Consider the following 21,003-nt stretch of genomic DNA (forward strand, 5'->3'; position numbering starts at 1 on the left):
GACATACGTGGTAAATGGGAGAGCATTGAGGAATACAGAAGAGCAGAAAGATTTAGGAGTAACGGTACATCGTTCCCTGAAGGTAGAAACTCACGTGAATAGGGTGGTGAAGAAGGCTTTTAGTATGCTGGCCTTTATCAATCATTGCATGGAATATAGGAGTTGGGAGGTGATGTTGAGATTGTATAAGACGTTGGTGCGGCCTAATTTGGAGTTCTGTGTGCAGTTCTGGTCGCCTAATTATAGGAAGGATATAAACAGAGTGGAGAGAGTGCAGAGAAGGTTGACCAGAATGTTGCCTGGGTTTAAGCATCTGGAGTATGGGGAGAGATTGGACAGATTGGGTCTTTATTCTTTGGAGCGTAGAAGGTTGAGAGGGGATTTGATAGAAGTATTTAAGATTATGAAAGGGATAGACAGAATGGATGTGGATAGACTATTTCCGTTAAGAGGAGGAAAGATTAAAACAAGAGGACATGAGTTAAGAATTAAGGGGCAGAGGTTTAGAGGTAACATGAGGGGGAACTTCTTTACTCAGAGAGTGGTAGCCGTGTGGAATGAGCTTCCGGGAGAAATAGTGGCGGCGGAGTCAATTGTATAATTTAAGAAAAGGTTGGACAGGTATATGGATGAGAAGAAGATGGAGGGTTATGGGCATTGTGCAGGGAGGTGGGACTAGAAAGGGGTGTTTGGTTCGGTGCGGACTAGAAGGGCCTAATGGCCTGTTTCCGTGCTGTAATTGTTATGTTAATGTCAACAGCAGTAATTTGCATTTCAGCAGTCAAGCTTCAAATCACATTTTTTAAAAATGCCATAATCAAGTTGGTCATTCATCACCAATAAAATGGCACCATCACACTTTTAAAAAAACCAGACACTGTTGACACAACACATTCCTCGCACTACAAGTCAAAGGTGACTTTTCCTTCTTATCATGGCATCTTAATTGCATTTGTGTTAGTGTGTCTTGCATAACTGGGAAGCAGCAACAAGTACAACTTACACTGTAGTTGTACATTGTACCTGCATATCACAATAAACCCTTTATCCATTCACAGGAGAAACTACACTTGAGCGAGTAATGGTCCACCAACCACTGGAATTTTGCCACATTTAATCAGAATGCCAAGGATTAGAACATATCCCCCCTAATTTGGTATCATTATGGTGCAGAAATAAGGGTTAGGGGTGTTGGAATATCATATTGCTGAGATCAAGGTAAACATGGTTCCAGGGGAAAAACCCCCAAGGGTGGTTCACAGCTGAAGCAACTAAACCTCAGAAAGGGGAAAGTTCCCTGGAAGTGAGAGCAGAACCAAGGATAGAAGGTGTGGTTGAAACAGTGAGTACCCAACGAGGATTCACCAAAAAAGCAGAAATTCAAGTTGTTTGTGCAAATTATACAAGATTGAGGAACAGTAACACACACCCGATTAATAGTTTCATCAGAGATTTCAACGTGGTTACTTGGTCCAGCCACATCCTCTTGGTAGACAGGCTCAGGATTGCACCTCAGTAGCTAAGAAAATACAAGAGCAATTGTGAGGGCATTAACTAAATTGACAGCACAGTTCGCCACAGGAATGGGCAAAACTTTCAAAATGCATGCAACTATTTACAAATCTATCTGTAAATCTAAATAATAATCACAAATCTGGTAATTAGCAACAAATTGAAATTATATTGTATTCCTGATGCAATACATAAAAACTGCTGGAGAAACTCAAGTCCTGCAATGTCAAAAGGCAAGGTACGAACATTTTGGGCCTGAGCCTTTTATCAAGGTACGAGCAAAAAGCTGTCAAGTGCCTGAATGGAGAAGAGAAGAGGGAGGAAGGGGGAGGAGTACAAGCTAACAGGCAAGGGGCCATAGGGAGACTTGGGTGGGAGGGTATAAGATTTAAAAAAAGCTAAGTGATGAGGAAGGGCCAGCTCTCTGAATGGAGAACGAAGGGAATGTGATCAGGTGCCAGAGGAAAGGAGAAAAAGGGATCGGAAAAACAGACTCGGATGAGGGGTTTAAACGGAAACCAGAGAAGTGTATGTTCGTCCTATCTAGTTGGAGAGTAACCAAATGGAATGTTGAGTTTTCTTCCTCCAATATGCTGGTAGCTTCAGTTTAGCAGTGCACGAAGCCATGGATAGACACATCGGTGTGGGAATGAAAAAGGTTAGCCACTGGGAGGTCCCTATTATTGCAGCAGACAGAGAGAAGGTGCTCAATGAAGCGATCTTCCAGTCTGTGTTTCGTCTCAGATATAGAGGCCACAACAGGAGCACCAGATGGAGTGGATGAACCCTGCAGATTCACGTGTGTTGTTTTACTTGGAAGACTGTATGGGTATCAAGGGGGTGATTAGTGAGAAAGGATGAATGGACAAGGGAGTCCCGGAGGATCAGTATGCCTGATTGTTGCCCTATCAGGAGGGGAAAAGAGCATTTGTGATGTCTAAAATATGTTCAAATGTATTAAGGTTCAGTAAGAAATACAAGGAACCTTGTTTAAAATCCATCTACTCCACATCCACTGCTCTACTTTCATCAATGTCTCCTGATTTTAGGATTATTTCACCTAGTGTTCTACATTGAAGCAATTGAAGACCCTTTCCACAGCAGTTGACCCATACCTGTCACCTGGTTGGACTGGAGATTCTATTTGTTGCCTCATTGATAACTGGCAACCAGAAATCCTAAGATTGCAACATTCAGTCCACAATCGAAATCAGGATACAGGTAAATGAAAATTCTGTGCATCTCGTTCTGTTCTTCTGACAGCTAGAACACATCCTTATGAGCAGAATTATACAACAAAGAGCAAGCTCTTCGGCCCATAATGTGCTGATCTATATCTCATGGCTTGGTGAACGAAGATTTAGGATCATAGACATGGGCAGGTCCTTCAAGCCTGTGCAATGGATTTAAAAATATTTTTTTATAAAGGCAGAATGCAGTACTGGTCCCAGCCTTTACACCCAGCGTTTATCAGCCTCAAGCCTAGCAAGCTGGGATGATGACAGCCAGGTCCTTGGGTCATAGGTGTTACGTCAGGAGTGTCCTTCTCCTAGATGGATGACTCAAGAAGGCTGACGAGCCCCTTCTGCCCAGGTTTGAAATTAGTTTTCCTTCTCTTAGGCTGGCTGCCAACCAAGGCTAATGAGCCCAGTCTAACCATCCAGTTACACCACTGGACATTCAGTCACACCATAACATAGTAAACTCAGGGGACACCGACAAGAAGGGGTTGCTACAGATGCAGTAATGTAGGAGAGGCCATTTGCAGTGACCTCCTGCCTGGCAAGCCAGACAGCAGCCACGCAGCGATCACTACACCAAAAAAGGAGAGGGGATGTGTCATGCATGTACTTTCCCTTGGTGAGTGGGGCATCAGGCCCAGACCTCACCCGCCATCACCAACCTATAACCTACCTACAAAAATAAAACAAAGAATTCCAATATACTTATATGCAGCTGTGAGGCAGTGATTTAATTTATCCTTGGAAAAAGCAGGAATTAATCAAGGATAGTCACAGCTAAATTCCAGCAAACCAGAATGATCCGTTTTGAAGTGGTAACGTGTATTGTTGAAAGAAATGCAGTTTATGGGGTTTTGTGGACATCAGCAAGGCCCATGACAAGATGTCACAAAATCATTAACACAGTAAGAAGGGCTCTTCTGAAAGTAGTGTTACAAATTATCTCTACCATTCATACAGCCATATATAGAGCACAGAGCAACAATGAAAAGAAAGATTCATTAATACTAAACAAAAGCAGCATTGTTGTGGGACTCATTCAAGAGCCTGATGGGTATGGGAATGAAACTGCCCTGAAACACGTTGGTGTGCCCTTTCACACTCTTGAGCTTTCCTCCAATTTGAACAAGGAGAAGAGATTATAAGCCTGGGAAACCTTACTGTTGAGCAGACATATTAATGATTTGGGTGTGAATGCAATTTCACAGACGACATGAAAGTTGGTAGCATTGATGACAAGGAGTTCAGGCTGAAGGATGACATTTATGAATTATTAAAGGTAGAGCAATGACATTTAGGGTGCCATGATTAGTGTAGCAGTTATCACAACCCTGTTATAGCACCTGTAACCTGGTTTTGAATCCGGCGCTGTAAGGACTTTGTATGTTCTCCCCATGTCTGCATGGGCTTCCAGATGCTCTGGTTTCCTCCTACCCTTCAAGATGTACAGGGGTTGTAGTTTAATTAGGGTATTTGGGTAGCACGGGCTCACAGCCAGGAAGGCCCGTTACTGACGTGCGAGGACCAAAGGTAGGACATGCATATTGAATGGTTGGGCCCTAGGGATTATTGGGGAAGTTGAGTAAACTTGCTGTATGTCCAATAACCCAAGATGTCAGCACAGCAAGACAAGGTGATATAGCGTGCTTCAGAAGAAAATAAAATATTGCCTTCACTGGGGTGAAGAAAATTAAATACAACAGCAAGGAGCTTATGGAACAACTTCATAAAACTTTGGTTGGATCACAGCTGGAGCACTTGTTCAGCTCTGGTCACCAGAACATGATTGTGGTAGGCAGAGCAGAGAGGAGGTTCACCAGGACATTCCGTTTCAAGCAACGTGAAACAAACAAGAAATAGGAGCAGAAGAGTAGACCACCCCTGCCCTACCATTAAGATCATAGCTGATGTGGCCGCAGACTCACCTCCACTTATCCACTTGTTCCCCTTAACTCCCAGTTCCTCTGCTCTCAAAGGTCTGTTCCTCAAATGCATTTAACGAGACTGCTTGTACTGCTTCACTGGGCTGTGGAAGGTGGATAGATGGGTTCATTTTCATCGGTGAGGAGTGACCTGCTCAAGGTTACTAAAATTATTAAGGGCATGGATAGAGTAGGCGGTTGGAAAAATCTAAAACCAGAGGGTGTAGGTTTTAGGAGAAGGCGTAGAAGTATAGAGGGGTCATTTCATCCACAGGGCATTTGGAATCTGGACAGAGGCTGAGAGGGTGAAGCAATCAAGCACTCTAAAATATTTTAGGATCTAGAGGAACATCTGAAGACAAGAGGCTATGGGCCTAGTGCTGGAAATAAGACCCAAAAGCAAAAATAGGCTATTCAGTCCATTGAGTCTGCCCCACCATACAATCCTGAGCTGATCCCAAAAATGGGATGAGGTCCTGCAAGATGAATTTAGGGAGGTAGGAAATAAATTAAGGAGTAGGACCTCAAGGGTAATAATTTCTGGATTGTTACTGGCGCCACGAGCTAGCCAGAGTAGAAATAACAGGAGTTAGAATGAATATGTGGCTTGAATATTGGTGTAGGAGGGAAGGTTTCAGATTCTTGGGACACTGGAATCAGTTCTGGGGCAGATAGGACCGGTACAAACAGAACAGTCTACATCTGATCAGGGCCGGGACTAATGTCCGAGGGAGTTTGTTTGCTAGCACTGTTGGGGAAGGTTTAAATTAATGTGGCAGGGGAGTAGGAATGAGTGCAGAGAGACAGAAGGGTGTAATATGAGGGTAGAAGCAAAAGGTAGCAAGGTGAAAAGCAAAAGTGGCAGGCAGGTAAACCTGGGACAAAAATCAAAGAGCCACTTTTCAACATAATGGTAAAAGGGATTAGAGTACGGTAAAAGCAAGCCTGAAGGCTTTGTGTCTCAATGCAAGGAGCATTCATAATAAGGTGGATGAAATGAATGAAATAACTATGATATAGTCGGGATCACAGAAACATGGTTTCAAGGGGACCATGACTGGGAGCTCAACATTCAAGGATACTCGATGCAAGAAGGATAGAAGGAAAAGGAGGTGGGTAGCATTGTTGGTTATCGAGGAGGTGAATGCAATAGAAATGAAGGACATTAGCTTGGAGGATGTGGAATCGATATGGGTAGAGCTGCGAAACACTAAGGGGCAGAAAACGCTAGTGGGAGTTGTGTACAGGCCACCTAACAGTAGCAGTGAGGTTAGGGATGGTATTAAACAGAAAATTGGAAATGCGTGCAACAAAGATACAGCAGTTATAATGGACGACTTTAATCTACATGTAGATTGGGTGAACCAAATTGGTAAGGGTAATGATGAAGAGGATTTCTTAGAATATATGCGGGATTGTTTTCTAAATCAGCACGTCGAGGAACCAATGAGGGAACAGGCCATTCTAGGCTGGGTAATGAGTAATAGGGAGGGGTTAATTAGTAATCTTGTGAGAAACTTCTTGGGTAAGAGTGATGTTACAGAGTTCTGTGTTGTGTATTGGCCTATGTGTTGTGTGGTTTTATGTTAAAAAGTGATAGTTTGCCTTAGAGAGCCAAGGTGAAGGTGGACTGCTGAGAGAGTGGGAGATGGACTGAGCATGTGCATAAAATGGAAAACTTTCAGGACTTAAATGATAAGCCATCACTGGGTGGTGCTATGGAGTGGAAGGAGGCCCAGAGCATGAGTCATGGTCTGGAGGACAGTTTAGAATGTTGGGATTTCAAAAGGGATGAACATTCCAAAAGCAGCCAGAAGGATCCGGACCAAGCCAGTTGTTCCTCTCTCTGCAAGCAACACAAGACAACTTCGAATTTTGTGCTCTCTCTCTCCCTTTCTCAAAGATCTATTGGCTTCAGTTTATCAAACAAACTGAATTTTGTTTATGATCTTTGCTTCGGTTGAGATTGAAGTTTTGTGATTCTTGTGTGTTTTGTGTTTGTTTTGTGTCTAAGTTTTTCTTTGGGCTGGTTGGAAATACAACTTAGACTTTGATTACGTATGTTATATTTAGGCTGGGGAATTTATTAGTTTTACACTGTTATAGAAATTTGCATAGTAACCAGTGGGCATTGTTATAAAAGGGGGGATTTTGAATTAAAGTTTGAAGGTGAATTTTTGTTAATAAAGTAATTGTTCATCTTTACCCTTGTGTGATCTGCCTTCTTTGTGGTTGCTGGTTTGATCTTGTAACAGTGACCACAATATGGTGGAATTCTTCATTAAGATGGAGAGTGACAGAGTTGATTCAAATACAAACATTTGAACATAAAGAAGGGTAACTTTGATGATATGAGACATGAATTGGCTAAGATAAATTTGGAAATAATACTTAAAGGACTAACGGTGGAAATGCAAAGGCAATCATTTATAGATAGCTTGGATGAAATACAACAATTGTACATCCCAGTTTGGAATAAGAATAAATCAAGGAAGGTAGGTAGTGCAAGGGAAATCAGGGAGAGTATCAAATCTAAATAAGGAGTATATAAACTATCCAGAAAAAAAGTATTCCTGAGGACTGGGAGAAATTCAGGATTCAATAGAGGAGGACAAAAGGATTAATTAGGAAAGGTAAAAGGGATTATGACAGAAAGTTGGCACGGAACATAAAAAAACACTATGAAAGCTTTTATAATTACTTAAAGAGCAAGAGGTTAGTTAAGACAAATGTGGGTCCCTTACAAACAAAAAAGGTGAATTGATCATGGGGATCAAGGACATGGCAAACCAATTGAATAACTACTTCTGTCTTCACGAGAGAGAGAGAGAGAGAGAGTTCTTAAAGATGCAATTGCAATACATTTGGAAAGTAGTGATATCATCGGATAGAGTCAGATGGGAAGGGAAGGGAAAATCAAGCCTGACAAATCTAATAGAATTTTTGAGGATTTTAGAGTGAATAAGGGAGAACCAGAGGATGTGGTAATCTAGACTTTCAGAAGGAATTTGATAAGGTCCTGCACAGGATATTAGTGTACAAACTTAAAGCAAACTTAAAACTTAGGAGGGACAGTATTGAGGTTGATATTGGTTGAAAGACAGGAAGCAAAGAGTAAGAATAAACAGGTTATTTTCAGAATGGCAGGCTGTGACTAGTGGGGCTCAATGCCAGGACCCCAGTTATTTACAATATATAACGATTTAGATGAGGGAATATAAAGCAACATCTCCAAATTTATAGATGACATGAAGCTGGGTGGCAGGATTAGCTGTATAGAGATGCAGGGTGACTTGGACAAGTTAGGTGAGTGGGCCAAGACATAGCAGATGCAATATAATGTGGATAAATGTGAGGTTATCCACTTTGGAGACAAGAACAGGCATCCATTTAGGAAAAGGAGAGATGCAATGAGATTTGGGTGTCGCTGTGCACCAGTCATTGAAGTGGGCAGTAAGCAGTGAGGAAACCAATGGTATGTTGGCATTCATAGCAAGAGGATTCGAGACATTCTACTGCAGCAGTACAGGACCTTTGTGGGACCACACCTGGAGTATTTAGTGCAGTTTTGGTCTCCTTATCTGAGGAAAGACATCTTTGCCATGGAGGGAGTACAGAGAAGGTTCACTAGATTGATACCAGAGATGGCAGGACTTACATATGAAGATAGTCTGGATCAACTAGGCTTATACTTGCTGGAATTTAGAAGCTGGGGGGGGGGGAATCTTATAGAAATGTACAAAATTCTTAAGGGATTGGACGGGCTAGATGCAGGAAGGTTGTCCCAGATGTTGGGGAAAACCAGAACCAAGAGTCACAATTTAAGGATAAGGGGGATGTCTTTTAGGACAGATGAGAATTTTTTTTAAATCTCAGATTGGTGAATCTGTGGAATTCTTTGCCACAGGAAGTAGTTGAAGCTGGTTCCTTATCCATATTTAAGAGGAAGTTGGATTTGGCCCTTGGGGCAAAGGGGATCGGGGGTATGGGGTGAAGGCAAGTACTGGGTACTGAGTAGATGATCAGCCATGATCATAATGAATAGGCTTGAAGGCGAAATGACCTACACCTACACCTATTTTCTATGGAACAAATTCCACCGATTTACCAGTCTCTGGCTGAAAAAATTCAAACAAAATTCTGTTCTAAACGGGTGCTCTTCAATCCGGAAATTGTGTCCTCTTGTCCTAGACTCTCCCAGCATGGGAAACAACCTTTCTACATCTACTCTGTCCAGACCTTTCAACATTCAAAATGTTTCAGTGAGAGCCCCCTTCGTTCTCCTAACTGGGATGGCATGGACACAATAGGCTGAGACACCTGCTTTGGCACTGTTTGACTTGAGAGTAAATCCCCTTCCCCCTCTCTCCCTGTATGAACTCAACTGAGCTCTGAGACTCACTCACCTCCACTGCACGTTCCAAGATATTGTTGGTTGATCGTAATGCTTTGGCAGCAGCCTTTTCCGAAAATCCCATAGCCACCAAGGAATTTATGGATTCTTGCTTTTTCCTTTTCCTTTCTGCTCTCTCCTTTCTCCTTATTTCAGCTTTGTTCTACAAGGTGCACAACATATTCATCTGTCAAACATCCACAGAGTTTTAAATCTAATAAAAATTGAATAAAAATATTCACTTTTTTTTATAAAATGGAGAAAATAAAGCATGAATATTAAAAAGAGAGCATTTGTAAGAAGACATGCTCATGGAGGGCATGAACAATGGTTAGAAAGTTGGGTTTGGCCTGAGGTGTTCAACCTAAGGATTAAGGATACTGATCTAATAAATATAATGTGTTGGGTGTAGCCCTGCAGCAAAATTTTAATCTATCAGTGTGTTGCCCACTTTCCAGACAAGTCATTAATATTATTGATGTCAGTTGATAAACTGAGTGAATTAATAGTAGGGAATTAATCTTTCCTGTATCTGTTGTTCAGCATTTTCAGATATGGTGTTTAACAAAAGGTTCCAACTTGATGAAGGGTTTTGATACAAGATGTCCACCATTTATTTCCCCCCCACCCATGCTACTTGACCTGATGAGTTCCTCCAGAAGATTGCTTCTTGCCCCAGATTCCAGCATCTGCTGTTTCTTCTGTAGAGTCAAAGATTCTCATTTGGCTATTCCACACCATAAACACTCTCGATGTAAATAGATTTTTCTTTCGGTCACTTCTGGTCTTTAAGAACAGTTTTGCTCATGTAGTTTCCTGTACCCTTTATCATTTTAAATCCTGTTATCAAAACCACTGAACCATTGACTACTTAAGTCACCTCAGTTATATTTATGAAGCACATAACTGGGAAAGACCAAATAGACTCAATACAATTACCTCTCTCCTCTGATAGATATGCGATGCAGCGAGATTAACATCATTGTCACATGCTCGCAAACCTAACCGTGCCTCCTGGGCTGTGAATCCAAGGCTCATGAGTTGCACGACCTTTATATCATCCACAGAAAGGTTTCTCAATAATACTTCTGCCTGAAGAATGAAAACCACGAGTAGAATTATGAATGACTAATATTAAAAACAGGAAGAAATTGATACCATGATAGAAATCTCTGACAGTTCTAATTTACAAATGACCAGATCAATCATAAAAACATTAGCATGTGGCAGCGCACTCTCTCGTGGCAAACCAGCCCCGCTTGTACTGCCGCGTGGTGGGACAGCCATGAGAAGATGGCGCCATCAGGGGTTCTCCCTGCCTCGTGCTTGCAGCCCAGTGTGTGCCTTGGGCAGCCGTTATGATGTCACCGTGCATGCAATGGCCGAGCTCATGCTGCCCTTGAAGGGGCGCCGCGGGATTTGAATAAAACAGTCGATGAGGATATCCAACGTGCTGGCGGTGTGTTTCTTCATTGTAGCTTGTGCTACAAGCATTCAATTGTAATCCTTAACTAACCACATAGCAAGAATGTCTACATGGTGACTCTTTTAAACCGATCATGTTTTTGGTTCACTGTTTGTGAACTATGGTTGATAGAACAGACTTCTTCACAGATCTCATGTTAAAAGGATTAACGATGAACAGTCAAGTATAGTGCACTCCAAAAACCTGCTGACTGACTCTCAAATCCTTGTGGTTCAGCTTCTAGCTCATCAAATAATGTATGCACGCATTCCCTTTCATTTCATTGTGGACTGCTCCCTTCTAACTTGCTATCGCCTGGTTCCCACATTTCCATTCAACTTACTAGGTCCCTTATCCAATGCTCTAAGTTTTTGGTTTAAGTTATGTCACAAAAACCTAATACAGGTTGAACCTCTATTTAATCTGGTGCTCTGTGGTCTAGCATGTTTTGAATCTGCCACTGTTAGTACAAACTCTGTACAGACAGCACGGGACTCAAACCCCAGTCCCGATCACCTGGCGCTGTAAAGGCGTTGCGCTAACCACTATACAAACTGTGCCGCCCCACAGTATTATTTCCTGTTTCAAGCTTTGTTCTACCTTTGATAGGCTTAAATTAGGGGGGTTCCCTTAAGGGTCAATTTCTGTTTTCTGGCATTTTGTGTGGTCCGGCAATGGCCAGGTTCCTATATCGCCAGATGAAAGAGGTTCAACCTGCACTTCTGAAAATAGACTAACAAGTTATCTCTAATGTAGATCCACGCAAAGGATGTAATTTACAAAGCATACAATTATAATGAAAATTTAGATTTTAATTTTAATGATTCAGCACAGTAATGGGCTCTTCCAATAAATCTGCTAACCCCACAAGTCTTTGGAATGTGGGAGGACTTTACGTGGAGAACATACAAACTCCTTACAGAGAGCGCTAGATTCAAACCTGGGTTGCTGGTGGCTATAACAGCATTGTGCTGACCACCACACTAACTGGGCTGATGATCAATTAGCACCAGAGGGAACATGAGAGCACTGTGGTGGGGTTCATTCGGGAATCCGATGGCTGCAAAGAAACACTTCTTCACAGATCTCGTGTTAAAAGGATTAATGATGAACAGTCAAGTATAGTGCACTCCAAGCTTTTGCACTCTCGAGCCACTCCCACTGGAAGGGGGTGTGATGGATTTTTTTGATACATTGGCTGCTTTTCCTGACAGCAGGAGATGGAGTCCATGGAGGGAAGGGGTGTTTATTATGTTTGGAGCTTCATTCACTATCTTCTTTTGATCTTGAGCAGAGCAACTCCTGTACCGTACTGTGATGCGTCCAGCATGCATGTTTTTAATGGTGCACCTGTAACCTGTCGAAACTAAGGAAAGGGGACAAGGGGTCATGCCAGACTTCCTTGATCTTCAAGAAAGACATGGGGTGCAGAACTGAAAAAGCTTGTTTCCCCCCTCCCCACTTGACCATCATAATGTGCATGTCCCAGGCCAGTTCATTGGAGATATTTATTCCTGAGAACTTGAAGTGATCTACTCTTTCAATTCCAGCAGCATGATTGTAACTCTGTCCTCTCTGATCGACTTTGAGAGGTTGCTACCTTTGCACCATGTCACCAGACTTTCTCTCCTCAGTATGGAGTCTCATCAACATTTTGATATCTGGCCCACTACTGTGGGGCCATCAGCAAGTATGAAGATAAGATCAGAATAGAATTTAGCTGTACAGAGGCAGAACAGTAGGAGACTGTGTGCACATTCTTGAGAAGTGCTGGTCTGGAGTGGGACTGAGAGGTTGTTAGCCATCTAAACTTATTGCTATCTATTAGGCAGGAAGTCAAGGATCCAGTGGTGAAGTGCTGGTGGGGGTGGGGGTGGATACTGAGGCCTCAACCCCAAAGTTTGGGAATGAGTTTGCTGGGGACAATGGTATTGAAAGAAGAGTTGTAGTCTTTATAAAAAAGGTCCCATTTTCTGTGCTCCCTTTAAGCTTCCTATGTTCACTTAGGAAATTTATTATATCAAAGTATATTAAAATTGTTGGGGTATTAACAACAATTATATTGAAGGCAGAACTATAGGATACCATTGTTCACCAACCTCATCTCTGAGCTGCACTAGGTCTCAACAACGCCTCTGCAACTGGATCCTCGACTTCCTCACCTACAATCTCGGAGAATCCCCCACAATTGTGCCCCTACAAGGGTGCCTACTCAGTTCCTTATTAGATATGTGCACCCATGATTGTGTGTCCTATTCTGCTCCTACACCATTTACGATCACAGGTGACATCACTGCAGTAGGCCTGAACTCAAACAACAAGACACAGTACAGAAAGGTGATAGAATTTAATGGTATGATATCAGAACAGTAACTTCTCCCTCAACGTCAGCAAAACAAAGGAGTTTCAAGATGCAGAGTGAAGTAGACACTGTTTGTATAAACTGTACTAAGGTGGAAATGGTGGGGTGCTTTGAGTTCCTAGCCACAAGTATCACTGATAATCAGTTCTGGTCCAACCATTGAAGCTTTGGCCAAGAAAGTGCACTAATCCCTCTACTTCCTCAGTCCAACCATTGAAGCTTTGGCCAAGAAAGTGCACCAATCCCTCAATTGTTAGGTCTGCTTTGTTCATGAATGAGTGAGTCAAACACCAGACTGAGTCAAAATCAAGGTTCTTTGTTCTTTATTGCCGGATTGTAACACTTGCAACTAACAGTGTTAGTTGGAGAAGGCGCATTCTGCCGTTATCAGCAAGTGGTGTTTTTTATATACCTTAGGATATGTACTTAGTAAATTATCATACCATGACATTGTCCAATGAATAAACTGTTGCTATCCTTCTCTGCTAGTTTCCTGCACATCAATTTGTCATCCCCACTCTTATCTTGAGAGTACAAGGTCACAACTGCATCTTGTTACGGCCCAGCACTGGGTGACTCCTTCTACATTCCCAGCTCATGATGTTTTTACCTAACACTACTTCCTCAGAAGACTAAGGTAATTCAGCAGGTTCCCAATAGCTCTTACTAATGTTTATAGATACACCATAGAAAGTATCCTATCTGGATGCATCACACCTTGGTACAGAAAGAGCTCTGCCCAGGACTACAATAAAGGGAGCATAGTAAATAGGATCCTGTTTGTCGATTACAACTCTGCCTTCAGTATCTTTGTCCCCTGCAACCTCATTCCTAAACTTCAGATCTAGGCCTCAGCATCTCCAATCACCTCATAACTGGATCATAAAATCACATTATTTATTTATTTATTTTAAAAAGTGCATTAAAAAATTGTTAGAGAATTGTGACAGAGTATATAAATATGTTTTTGGGAAATAAATTGGGAAAGGTTTGTTAGAGTAGGTCACCTACAAACACTTTTAAACAGATCTTATTTTAAATACTGGAGCTCTGCCCCATACTAGACATATTGGCTCCACAGCTTTTGCAAGAGCTTTGGAGAGTGTTTAAGAGACTTCACTAATGGATTGTTGTTTACAAAAGGCAACAGATGAAAGATCTTGTTGGAGCCACAGATTATCTGCACATGTTCTAAGAGGTTCATGTGGTTTTGCAAGTAGAGAGTGTCAAACAGGCTTTTTCTCAGAGAGAGAAAGAGACACACACAGAGATCACTTCTACAGTGTTACAGCCAGCAGTAACAGTAGCTGGGACTGGAACAGGACAAACTTGTGGAAAACCCCATTTGGAAGACAGGTTCTTATTTCAGCCTGGTCAAAGCCCTTGTGGTTCATGCAAGAGGAGAGGACTGGCTGTCTAATGTTTAACTTGGAATAAGTGAAACAAGAAGGAACTCTGTGGTGACCTGAAAGAAAGAGGTTATCATCTGGAGAACCTCGATGGGGCAGGTTTCTTCGGCAAGACACTGAAGTGACAGTTGTGTGGGTGTCCAGTGAACAACAAATCTCTCTCTGAAAACCGACAAGAACCTTGCTGAGTGAGAACCATTTACCTTTCAAACTCCAAAGCCTGGTGAATTTCATAAATGTTAAATTCTGTGCATAGTATAAGAATTACCTGCAACCAGTGAACTTGGAGGAATGAGAAGTGAGATTGGACTGTGAAGCAAATAACTTTTTTGAACTTACACACATATTACATACAGGTACACTTAGAATTAGAAGGGGGTTAAGTTAGGTTAGTTAAAGTGTGATTCTGTTTTCATGTTTAAAGATAATTAAATGCAACTTTTGTTTAAGTAACCATTTGTCTTGGTGAATATCTGTTGCTGCTGGGTTTTGGGGTCCTCTGGGCTCAACAGTATTAACAACAATTAGATTGAAAGTGGAACTTGCAAGATTTGTGAACAGAGCCCACACTATCACGCAGACCAATCTTTCCTCTATCAACTATCTACACTTCCCACTGCCTCAGGAAAGCAGTCAACCTATTAAAGGACCCATCACTCCCTGGTTATAATCTTTTCTCCCCTCCACTGGAGGGGTAAAATTCTCATTATCCAGAATTCAATCAACCGGAAACTCAAAGAACTGACTAAAAAAACCCAAGGAAATAAATGAGTGGTTTTCAAATAAATACAGGGTGGATAGACCTTGCGGGGGAAGCACAGACTTTGTTGGACATGCTCAGGTTTACCCCGCTGAAGGAGAAATGCCCCTCACTGTGCACACATTTTTTTTTGCTGTCACCACATGTGGTGACGAGTCAGGTTCAGCACAAAAAAAATGCACCGAGAGCCTGACCAGTAAGTTGGTTTGTCAGCGCAAGGAAGATGCTCATGTAAAAGTAATTATTCTCTGAAGCAACACACAATCCCTTAGTGAAGAGGAAAGCAAACCAGTTGTGCCCCAACTGCAGCAGCTGTTTGAATAAAGTTTGAATAAAACAGCAGCGCTCAGGATGATGACGCTCTCCACTGGAGTGACTCTCCCCAAGTATCTTCCTATCCCTGCCTAGTAAGTCTTTATCTATATTAGATACATAAATTGTGACGGCTGCCCAGTTAGTGTAGTGGATAGTGCAATGCTGTTACAATGCCAGCAACCAGTTCAAATTTAAATTTTGTAAGTTAAGGGAATTACTTGATTAAAGTCAACTTTACATAATTAAAGACAAGTATACTGAAATTTTTTTCCAAATTACTTTACATTTTGCATTGCCTTTTGTCTTTTAAATGGTATATTCTTAATGCAGGTGTATTAGTTAGGTATTGGAAGAACAAGTCTCAGTCAATCAGAAATTCACATTTTCGATATCTGCGATCCCTGAAGGTACTGGATAACAGATAACAGGGATTCTACTGTACAAGAGATTGAAATTGTAGTCCAAATTCAAGGATAGCTTTCTCCTTGTTGTTATCAAACTATTGAACCATCCTCTCATAGGTTAAGGATGATCCACCTTATTGTGGCAATGCACTTTTTAAAATCTACACTTTCCAGCAATGTCACATTCCACTTTTGTACCATCTTGTTGTACTTTGGCATAAATTGGCTTGCCTGGATGGCTCAGATAGTTTTACACTGCATCTCAGTACACACTGCAATAATAATCAATTTCAACTCAAATCAAATTGGGAGGCCCGACACCACCACCATAATCCTAAACATGACTGATAATCAGAGTTTATTTGTATGCCAAAGAAAAAGAGAACAGCTTGTATTTTGAGGTGATTAAGAGCAAGTTAGGGACTCCACTCGAGAATGGAAGTCTGGAAGAGAATGAGCTCTGCCATCTATTTTCCAGCAGCTGTCTGCCAGAACATCTGGAAATCCAATGTGGAATAGCTACTTGCTGGAATTCCTCATGTATAACACTGGGAGACCTGTATTTGACACCCGCATCAGGACAACTAGACCATTAACCAATGGAAGTTTTATAACTATGAATAAGGCAAGTTACATTTTTAAAAAATTTAAAAAAATATTTTTAAAAGATTACAGTTTCAAAGTGCATTTCATATTAATATGTTTAAAATAATTGATTTTAGTGTTTTTTATGAAAAAAATTAACAATTACTGCCCATGTGGTCATTCACACTGGGCGCCTTTTTAGACAGCAAGTACCTGAGGGCAACCTGAGGATGGATGTGCAGTGGACTGAATGACCAACTATGAATTTTTCTCAGTACAATTTACACTGCAGACTTCCTCCAAAAGGTGGTAGGGGTCCTGCAGGATAAATCGTGGTGCAGGAATCAACTCAAAATTCCTGCACGTTCCTTTTGAGACTGCTCATATAGTGGCAAAATTCCTTGATTGTGCCATTACATGCCTGCAGTCTTAAAACCCCCTTTTGAAACACACTGAATGCTTCATTCAGAAGCATTGAAAAATCCTGAACAATTTTGACAGGCAGTATCCTAGCACTACCTTTCACAGTTTACACACCATTAATTAGTCTTTGATTTGTAGGTAAGAATTTAAGACAATGGGTAGAAATGCAATCCCACGGGTCTGTGCTAAATACACAATGTGATGGCGGATGACTGTAATATTTCAGCTAAGTTTAAATTTTTTTTTAAAAAACCCACCACTAACTCTGATTCAAGCAGAAATGGGAAAGATTTCTCTGGATGAAGGCAATGGATATCCATTTCAGAATTATACATTTAGCTCAAGTAACAAAGGAATTTTGCAGAAAGTTACTGATTATAAACAAAGTCAGAGAAATTCCACACCTCATTCAGATGTTCCCTTGCCCGATAGAGATTTCCTTTGTGATACAACACCACTCCCTGCAGAACCTTGAGCCGCAAGTACAGCACCTGTTCATTGGCAGTGCTGCCCTACAAAAAGCAAAATGGGCAAGTAAGCAAACTAGGAGAAGGATTCATCCAGGCTCAGTGCCATGATTTTTATACTGTGACTTATTGCTTAAGCACAATGTTGCAGCAGGCAACGAGGCAACTAGATGCCACCCATCGGGTAAACCAACCTTCTTGCCATTGAATCAACTCTATATTCACCTCCATCTTCCTCAGGGAAGGAGCCATAGTCATACTCTCAGCTGCCCCCAACGAGCAGGTGATGCATGTTTAGAAATTCAAGGACAGTTTATTTCCTTCTGTTTTCAGACTCTTGAATGGATCTTTCTATTTGTACAAGGTGACACCATAAACTCTTCTTCCCTCTTTAACACGAAATCCTGCACTTCTGTCTTCGCTACGGTCACAATTATTTTACTTTTGCACTACCAGTGGTGATGTGGACAGGTTGACTTGCCTGGATGGCATGAACAGCTTTTCCTACATCAGTAGTGAGCAAACTGTTGGAGAGGATTCTTTGGGACAGAATTTATGAACATTTTGAGTCTTATTAGGGATGGATTTATGAGGGGCAGGTTTTGCCTCACAAGCCTAATTGAGTTTTTTGAAGAGATAACAGAATAAATTATTAAATGTAGGACAGTGGATTGTTTTGAATTTTAGTAAGGCATTTGGCAAGGTTCCCCATGGTAGGCTCATCCAGAAAGTCATGAGCCATGGGATTCATAGAAACTTGGCAGAGGGGTGTCAATGGATGGAACATATTCTGCCATGTAAGGGAGGACAGAAGAGAGATATTGTAGGCAAAGGGGAAAGGCTTATTCACAAAATTTGGGGGTGGAACAGCAATTGATTGAGGAGGAGAGGGATAGATGCTATGCTGGAGAAGGGAGGATGGTGACAAATAATAGTATGGATGGCAGAGAGGGGGATAGGCAGAAGGGAAGATGCGGTAAGCCTCTGAGATGCATTTACTTCAATGCAAGGAGTGTTGTAAGGGAGGTGGATGAGCTGAAGGTGTGGATAGACAATTGGCAGCATGATGTAGTGGTAATTAGTGAGACGTGGTTGAAGGAGGGTGGTGACTGGCAGTTAAATATTCCGGAATTTCGCTGCTTTGGGTGTGATAAAATTGTAAAATGTGTGCAGGATTGTTTTTTTGCATCACTATGTTAGAGGCCCACTACAAAGGGGGCAGTGTTATATCTACTGTTGGGGAATGAAATAGGGCAGGTGACAGAGGTGTGCGCTGGGGAGCACTTCAGATCCAGTGACCATAGCACCATTAGTTTCAGCTTAATTATGGAAAGGGATAGGTCTGGTCCGAAGATGAAGGTCTTTGAGTGGGGGAAAGCCAGATTCAAAGAAATGAGAAGGGATTTGCAGGGACCTTAAAGGAGGTCAGGGAGGAAAAAGCAGAGGATCTGACAGTGATTTTTCAACTGTCACTGGAGGAGGGTGTGGTTCTGCAGGATTGGCAGGTTGCGAAACATGGTTCCGTTGTTTAAAAACGACGAAAAGTGTAGGCCAAGCAATTATCGGCCAAAGTTTGACATCGGTGGTGGGGAAACTAATGGAAGGAATTCTTAGGAATAATATGTATAAATATCTGGAAAGGCAAGGATTGATCAGGAAAACCCAACATGAGTTTGTGAGGGAAAAGTAGTGTTTGATGAATCTTGATGAATTTTTTGAGGTGGCCAGAAAGATTGAATAAGGTAGAGCAGTTGATGTGGTCTATTTGGATTTTAGTAAGGCTTTCAATAAGGTTCCACATGAAAGCTTAGTGAGAAAGGTTCAGTCTCTAGGGATTAATATAGATAGTCAGATGGGTTCAACAGTGGCTGGAAAGATAGGCACCAGAGAGTCATGGTGGACAACTATCTGTCAGGATGGAAGCAGGTGATGAGCGTTGTGCCTCAGGGATCGGTGTTGGGTCCTTTGTTGTTCATCATTTATATTAATGATTTCGATGACGGGGTGGTAAATTGGGTGAGTAAATATGCAGACTATACAAAGTTAGGGGGAGTTGTGGATAGCGAGGAGGATTTGGACTGTTTGGAAAGGTGGGCTGAAAGGTGGCAGGTGGAGTTCAATGTAGATAAATGTGAGGTGCTTCATTTTTGGAGGAATAACCAAAATAGGACATATGCAGTGAAGAGGAGGGCATTGAGGAATTCAGAGGAACAGAGGGATTTTCGAATAATGGTTCAGCATTCCTTGAAGGTGGATTCCCATGTAGATAGGGTGGTGAAGAAGGCTTTTGTTATGCTGGCCTCTATAAATCATCGCATAGGATATAGGAGCTGGAGGGTGATGTTGAAACTGTTTAAGGCATTGGTGAGGCCAAGTTTGGAGTATTGTGTGCAGTTCTGGTCTCCAGATTATAGGAAGGATATAAATAAGGTTGAGAGGGTGCAAAGAAAGTTTATGAAAATGTTGCCTGGATTGCAGTATCTTGAATACGGAGAAAGATTGAGTAGAATGGAACTTTATTCGTTGGAGCATAGAAGGTTGAGAGGGGATTTGATAGAGGTATTTAAAATTATGAAGGGAATAGATAGAGTAGATGTGAATAGGCTCTTTCCCTTGAGGGTAGAGGAGATTGGAACAAGGGGTCATAAGTTAAGGGTTAAGGGGCAAAACTTTAGGAGTAATATCAGAGGATGCTTCTTCACTCAGAGTGGTGGCTGAGTGCAATGATCTTCTGGAAGAGGTAGTTGCAGCAGGGTCAATTCTGTTATTTAAGAGGAGGTTAGATGAGTACATGGATGTGAGGGGTTGGAGGGATATGGGCAAGGGAGTGGGTAGGTGGAACTAGTGGAATTTCACGTAAATCGGTGTGGACTAGAAGGGCCGAAATGGCCTTTTTCCGTACTGTAAATTGTTATATGGTTATATGACACAAAGATTGGTGGCATTATGGATAGTATGGAAAGTTGTTGAAAGTTACAAGAGGATATAAACAGGATGCAGAGTTTGGCAGAGAAGTAGTAGATGAAATTCAATCTGATAACATGTTGTACTTTGGAAAGTTGAACCTGAAGGCAGAATACGTGGTTAATGACAGGGTTCGAAAAGGTATGGAGGAACAGAGGGATCTTGGGTTTTAAGACCACAGATCCCTCACAGTTGCTTTGCAAGTTGATAGGCTGGTTAAGAGGGGTATAGGTTCATTAGTCAGGGGAGTGAGTTCCAAGAGCCACAAGGTAATGTAGCAGCTCCTTAAAACTTTGATTAGAACTCACTTGTATCATGTTCAATTCTGGTGGCCTTATTGCAGGAGCAATGTGGAAGTTTTAGAGAGGGTGGAGATAAGATTTACCAGGATGTTACCCGGATTAGAGAACAAGTCTTATAAAGAAAGCCTGATCAATATGGGGCTTTTCTCTTTTAAGTGATGGAGGATGTGAGGTGACAATAGAGGTGTTCAAGTCCATGAGAGGCATAGACAATATCAAATATAAAAGGACATCTGTGCAAAGTTAATTTATTTTTTCTCCCAGAGTGGTGGGTGTGTGGAATGGTGACAGAGGCTGGTACAATAGGGTAATTTAAAGGACTCTTAGGTAGGCTGTGAGATTGGGAAGGATTAGATTGATGGTGGAATAGCTTTATATAGGTCGGCATAACATCATGGGTCAACTGCACTGTTCTATGTTCCATTCTATCAAGGTAAACAGGACAATAAACAATTTAACTAGGCCAAAGTAAAATTATC

General features: G+C 41.7%; 1 protein-coding gene across 5 annotated transcripts in view; it reads right to left on the bottom strand.

Annotated features, from left to right (window-relative positions):
* The window catches only part of LOC138751901 (NEDD8 ultimate buster 1-like), a 67,835-nt gene that overhangs the window by 15,694 nt on the left and 31,138 nt on the right, over positions 1–21,003 (bottom strand). For 4 of the 5 annotated variants that reach the window (XM_069914833.1, XM_069914832.1, XM_069914831.1 and 1 more), the window contains 4 exons: positions 17,196–17,303; positions 10,008–10,160; positions 9,082–9,231; positions 1,430–1,519 (listed from right to left, as the gene is read on the bottom strand). In XM_069914833.1, coding sequence (XP_069770934.1) covers positions 1,430–1,519; positions 9,082–9,231; positions 10,008–10,160; positions 17,196–17,303 — 501 coding nt within the window. Of the gene's footprint in view, positions 1–1,429; positions 1,520–4,684; positions 4,780–9,081; positions 9,232–10,007; positions 10,161–17,195; positions 17,304–21,003 lie in introns of those variants that run through there. The other variant, XM_069914835.1, reaches the window with a different exon arrangement.

This window comes from Narcine bancroftii, chromosome 1 (genome assembly GCF_036971445.1).
Source record: "Narcine bancroftii isolate sNarBan1 chromosome 1, sNarBan1.hap1, whole genome shotgun sequence".
Classification (NCBI taxonomy): Eukaryota; Metazoa; Chordata; class Chondrichthyes; order Torpediniformes; family Narcinidae; genus Narcine; species Narcine bancroftii.